Source organism: Chanodichthys erythropterus, chromosome 16 (assembly GCF_024489055.1).
Source record: "Chanodichthys erythropterus isolate Z2021 chromosome 16, ASM2448905v1, whole genome shotgun sequence".
In the NCBI taxonomy this organism is placed as follows: domain Eukaryota; kingdom Metazoa; phylum Chordata; class Actinopteri; order Cypriniformes; family Xenocyprididae; genus Chanodichthys; species Chanodichthys erythropterus.
The window spans coordinates 7635228-7641227 of NC_090236.1; the positions used below are offsets into that span (position 1 = coordinate 7635228).

The following is a 6000-nucleotide window of genomic DNA, read 5'->3' on the forward strand; positions in this document are numbered from 1 at the left end:
AAATAACAAATCAGCTTATTCATTAGAACGACTACTACGATTTGCATAAAGGCTCTTAACTTCATTTACTCTTTCAGATTTACCAAATCAAGTGGCTCCACCTACAGTCCCATTGCCACCAGCTGCAACAACGCCACAACCTGCATCCATCCAAACTGCAGAAATACCAAACACCTCAGCGTGTAAGTACACTATCCACCACTGCAGTGTGATCCCATCATGTTGTGACTGATGATGCCTTAAAATGCCACAGCCATATTACCCTGTAACCCAAGACTGGTTGCCCACTGAAGCTAAGCAGGGTTGAGTCTGGTCAGTACCTGGATGGGAGACCTCCTGGGAAAACTAGGTTGCTGCTGGAAGGGGTGTTAGTGAGGCCAGCAGGGGGGGCTCACCCTGTGGTCTGTGTGGGTCCTAACGCCCCAATATAGTGACAGGGACACTATACTGTAACAAGCACCATCCTTCGGTTGAGACCTTAACCCAAGATCCTGACTCTCTCTGGTCATTAAAAATTCCATGGTACTTCTCGTAAAAAGTAGGGGTGTAAGCTTGACGTCATGGCCTAATTCCCTCCATTGGCCCTTGCCAATCATGGCCTCCTTATAATCCCCATCCATTGAATTGGCTCTCACTCTCTCTCCTCTCCACCTACAGTATAGCTGGTTTTTGAGGAGCAAACAGGCAACGTTGAACTGTGGAAGTCGTTTCATGATCCAAGTTGATGCTGCACACTGGTGGTGGTTGAGGAGAGACCCCCAATATGATTGTAAAGCGCTTTGGGTGTACAGTATTATGTACAGCGCTATAAAAAAATTACTCATTTATTCATTCATAAGATAACACTCCCACGATTAACTCTCTGCATCTTCCATTGTTTTCAGGTATAGACTAATGAAACAGAAAATTAAATTTGCTTCCTTCCTCCAGCTTGTGAAATCAACTGTGATTTTGAAAGGGACATTTGTACTTGGACTCAGCTGCCGACTGATGTTTTTGATTGGACAAGACACAGAGGCTCCACCTCCACATCAATGACTGGTCCCTCTTCTGACCACACAACAGGAAGTAGGTCTTGTTTTCTACATTTTGAAGTCATTCTACCTTATTCAGCTTTAAAATTATATCACTTATTTCACATCAACAAAGCAATAGCTGTGATCCACAATTTCTTTTCCAGATGGTTTTTATATGTACATCGAGGGTGACAGTGCTGTCCATGGCGACACAGCCCGCCTCCTCAGTGCACAATGTGCTGACCCTCAACCTCAGTGTCTTCAGTTCTGGTACCACATGTATGGCTCCAGCTGGACCATGGGATTGAGCGTCTACCTGCTGCAATATGGCAATGTTGCCAAAGAGGTGTGGAGGAAGAGAGAAGACCAAGGAAACATGTGGCATCTTGCACGGGTGGACCTGAGGCCGGATGTTAACTTCCAGGTTACTAAATATTTGAGAACTACCTAATCTTCTTCAAATGCTCTACATGTTAAAGTAAACATAGAGAACTACAATAACTAATTCATAGTAATCAGTTTTTTTGTTCAATCAGGTGATCTTTGAGGGGCGTAGAGGAAGCTCAGCCCGGTCAGATGTTGCCATTGATGACGTCTCACTGCACAGAGGAGCCTGTAGCGGTATGACTCTACTTTGTGGCAGCCCTTTCTAAAAACATGCAGCTTTAAAAATAAGTCAGCTTATTCAGTAGAACAACTTTTAGGGTTATTTACTTTAATGTTTTAAGAAATGTAAATATCCTTTAGATTTACCAAACCAAGTGGCTCTACCTTCAGTCCCATTGCCACAATCTGCTCCCGTCCAACGCAGAGAAATACCAAACAACTCAGCGAGTAAGTTCACTATCCACCACTGCAGTGTGATCACATTCTGTTATGATTGATGATGCCAGAAAATAACACTCCCACGATTAATTCTTCTTTCCTCCAGCTTGTGGCATCAACTGTGATTTTGAAAGGGACATTTGTACTTGGACTCAGTTGGCGACTGATGTTTTTGATTGGACAAGACACAGAGGCTCCACCTCCACATCAATGACTGGTCCCTCCTCTGACCACACAACAGGAAGTAGGTCTTGTTTTCTAGGTCTTGAGGTCATTCTACTATTAAAATTACAGCAATCATTTCAAATCAATAAATAAATATTTGTGTTACACAAATTTTATGACAAGTTCTCTGCTCAAGAGTCTCCTATCAACATTTCCAGATGGTTTTTATATGTACATCGAGGGTGACAGTGCTGCCCATGGCGACACGGCCCGTCTTCTCAGTGCACAATGTGCTGACCCTCAACCTCAGTGCCTTCAGTTCTGGTACCACATGTATGGCTCCAGCTGGACCATGGGATTGAGCGTCTACCTGCTGCAATATGGCAATGTTGCCAAAGAGGTGTGGAGGAAGAGAGAAGACCAAGGAAACATGTGGCATCTTGCACGGGTGGACCTGAGGCCGGATGTTAACTTCCAGGTTACTAAATATTTGAGAACTACCTAATCTTCTTCAAATGCTCTACATGTTAAAGTAAACATAGAGAACTACAATAACTAATTCATAGTAATCAGTTTTTTTGTTCAATCAGGTGATCTTTGAGGGGCGTAGAGGAAGCTCAGCCCGGTCAGATGTTGCCATTGATGACGTCTCACTGCACAGAGGAGCCTGTAGCGGTATGACTCTACTTTGTGGCAGCCCTTTCTAAAAACATGCAGCTTTAAAAATAAGTCCGCTTATTCAGTAGAACAACTTTTAGGGTTATTTACTTTAATGTTTTAAGAAATGTAAATATCCTTTAGATTTACCAAACCAAGTGGCTCTACCTTCAGTCCCATTGCCACAATCTGCTCCCGTCCAACGCAGAGAAATACCAAACAACTCAGCGAGTAAGTTCACTATCCACCACTGCAGTGTGATCACATTCTGTTATGATTGATGATGCCAGAAAATAACACTCCCACGATTAATTCTTCTTTCCTCCAGCTTGTGGCATCAACTGTGATTTTGAAAGGGACATTTGTACTTGGACTCAGTTGGCGACTGATGTTTTTGATTGGACAAGACACAGAGGCTCCACCTCCACATCAATGACTGGTCCCTCCTCTGACCACACAACAGGAAGTAGGTCTTGTTTTCTAGGTCTTGAGGTCATTCTACTATTAAAATTACAGCAATCATTTCAAATCAATAAATAAATATTTGTGTTACACAAATTTTATGACAAGTTCTCTGCTCAAGAGTCTCCTATCAACATTTCCAGATGGTTTTTATATGTACATCGAGGGTGACAGTGCTGCCCATGGCGACACGGCCCGTCTTCTCAGTGCACAATGTGCTGACCCTCAACCTCAGTGCCTTCAGTTCTGGTACCACATGTATGGCTCCAGCTGGACCATGGGATTGAGCGTCTACCTGCTGCAATATGGCAATGTTGCCAAAGAGGTGTGGAGGAAGAGAGAAGACCAAGGAAACATGTGGCATCTTGCACAGGTGGACCTGAGACCAGATGTTATGTTCCAGGTCAGTAATTATTTGTGAACGACCTAATCTTCTTCAAATGCTCTACATGTTAAAGCAAACATACTAAACTACAATAACTAATCTATATTGATCTGTGTTATTGCTCAATCAGGTGATCTTTGAGGGGCGTAGAGGAAGCTCAGCCCAGTCAGATGTTGCCATTGATGACGTCTCGCTGCACCGAGGAGCCTGTAGCGGTATGACTCTACTCTGTAAAATCAGGGTTAATAATGGGTTAAATAATGGGTTAAGAGTTGTAAATAGATTCAGCCAGATTATCTATTCAGTACCTAAGCATTGCAGTGAAATCTCTCTCTGACTCTGCAGAGATCACTCTCTCTGACACGTATGGAAATTCTGACGGTGCACTCGAACAGAACATGATAATGCCAAACGGGGAGGAGTCAAAAAATGAGAAAGAGTTTGGAGAGAGCTGGAAAGCAACAGATGACAAAAGCACAGCAAAACGGAGGTAGAGAGCCTTTCTTAATAAATTTTTAGCCTTACACAAATCTGGTTTTTGCTTTGTCATTATGGGGTATGGAGTGTAGTTTGATGTGAAAAAATAATAAAAAAAAAAAACATTTTAGCATAAGGCTGCAACATAACAAAATGTGAAAATGTGTGACATTGTTACGTTGCAATCTTATGCTAGAATTCTTATGCTGTGAGTGTGAGTGTGAGTGTGTGTGTGTGTGTGTGTGTGTGTGTGTGTGTGTGTGTGTGTGTGTGTGTATATGAGATGAATTGTGATTTAGTTACCATAATTTAGTTAATATGATTATTAATTAACGGCAAATAAACTGTCAGAGTAATAATTAAATATTTTTTCAACATCTTAATTTGGACACCAGATGCCTCTGTACAGACAAATAAAACAATATTCTTATTGTATATGACAGAAAACTAAAATGTGATCGTGTTATACAGTAACACATTTATGTAAGACATTTGCTGTATTATATGAGGTGAAATTATGCAAACTAAAAATGCCTTTGATGATAATATTGTGTTACCTATAACAAGCATATTGATATGTTTTTTTTGTTTTTGTTTTTTTTTACATTTTGATTGGTTTAGAGAGGTTTTAGTTTAAAATAGCCTTGTTGTCACCAATGTTATCAGTGTTTTTTGCTTTTGTTTGTTTTTTTGTTTTGTTTTTACAAACATAATTGACATCTGTATGATTGTTCATCTTTCATTTTTGATAAACAGGCGGTCCTTGCTGTTAAGGAAACGTTCTCAGGCTTGAGCTGAAACTCACTTACTTTATACAAGGCAAACGATCAGCTGATTTGTCAATATGGATCTCCTCCTCTACATCATAACTCAAGAATCACTCAGACAAGTTTTAGCAAGATAATTTAGTAAGCTGGTAGTGTTTGTGTTGTTTACCTAGGAAGTATTGGTTATATATAACAGTCCCTAACATAGTCCTTTCATAATATGATGTACAACAAAATGCTTATCAGGTTTTAATAGATGTTAAAGGTGTTAACCTCTAATGTCACAGTGAATTTTCTCCTCATGTTCACAAGGTCTCCTAGGTCCTACATTACATTAACTATGAGTATGTTCCACTAATGTTTGAACATCTACAAAATGTCCATATACTTTTCATTTGCTACAATTTATCTATTATCTTTTGAAAACTAGCAAACTTATTTTTGTCGAAAGTTTTTGTGTATGCATGTTATCTGAGTCAAGCATGTTTTTGACTTGCATTTAATAAAAAATTCAATTTCATTCAATAAAACATTGTGAAATTCCTGTTATTTAACTATTTATCTTGATGATTTTGCACATTATTCATATGTTACATATTCACGTTTTCCAGCATTCCTGTCATAGTTTTAGACTTTTAAGCATAATAACACATGACACTGATATACAGCAAAACCTGATGAGCAAGATGCAGATGCGAATCAGTATTTAGCCTGAAGAAAATTCAGCAGATCAAGTTGAAAACACAGTTAAAGTGGCAATAAAGTGAGTTGAGTTGGACACGCATACCTGAACAGGATGAAGGTTTTAGATGTCCACTTCTGGCTTCTCTTACTGCTACTGTACCAAAGAAACATGGAGCTGGCATCAGGTAAGTCAGACGACACTCACCAGGTAACCTGCCATGTGTACACATGTTCTGTGAAAAACTACAGTTAAAAAAATAATCTCAAATAAGATTAAAGAAACAAGGGCTGCATTATCTATCTACAGCCAAAGTAAAACCTGTAAGACAAAACACTACAGGCTAAACCTTTTTTTTTTTTTTTTTCATATATTGGTCAATTTTGAGATTTTGGCCAAATTTGCTTTCTTAACATATCTTCTTTCAGACTAGTAAAAATAAAAATCCAAAGTTTGCATTTAAGTGTTTCTTTTATTACAATTTATTTTTTGCAACTATATTTCTTTAAAAGGTGTTTTCTCGAAAAGTCTTCTTCTGTAGCATTGACACATACCAAACTTTCC

The 6000-nt window shown here is 39.4% G+C and overlaps 1 protein-coding gene across 2 annotated transcripts in view; it reads left to right on the forward strand.

Annotated features, from left to right (window-relative positions):
• wu:fb63a08 (MAM and LDL-receptor class A domain-containing protein 1) overlaps positions 1–5249 on the forward strand; it is a 28392-nt gene extending 23143 nt beyond the window's left edge. Inside the window, exons 40-53 of one of the 2 annotated variants that reach the window (XM_067363443.1) lie at positions 78–182; positions 931–1068; positions 1181–1440; positions 1553–1637; positions 1764–1850; positions 1948–2085; positions 2225–2484; positions 2597–2681; positions 2808–2894; positions 2992–3129; positions 3269–3528; positions 3641–3725; positions 3856–4000; positions 4744–5249. In XM_067363443.1, coding sequence (XP_067219544.1) covers positions 78–182; positions 931–1068; positions 1181–1440; positions 1553–1637; positions 1764–1850; positions 1948–2085; positions 2225–2484; positions 2597–2681; positions 2808–2894; positions 2992–3129; positions 3269–3528; positions 3641–3725; positions 3856–4000; positions 4744–4780 — 1910 coding nt within the window. In that variant the 3' untranslated portion in view covers positions 4781–5249. The remainder of the gene's footprint in view (positions 1–77; positions 183–930; positions 1069–1180; positions 1441–1552; positions 1638–1763; positions 1851–1947; positions 2086–2224; positions 2485–2596; positions 2682–2807; positions 2895–2991; positions 3130–3268; positions 3529–3640; positions 3726–3855; positions 4001–4743) is intronic. The other variant, XM_067363444.1, reaches the window with a different exon arrangement.
• Positions 5250–6000: the final 751 nt, after the last annotated feature.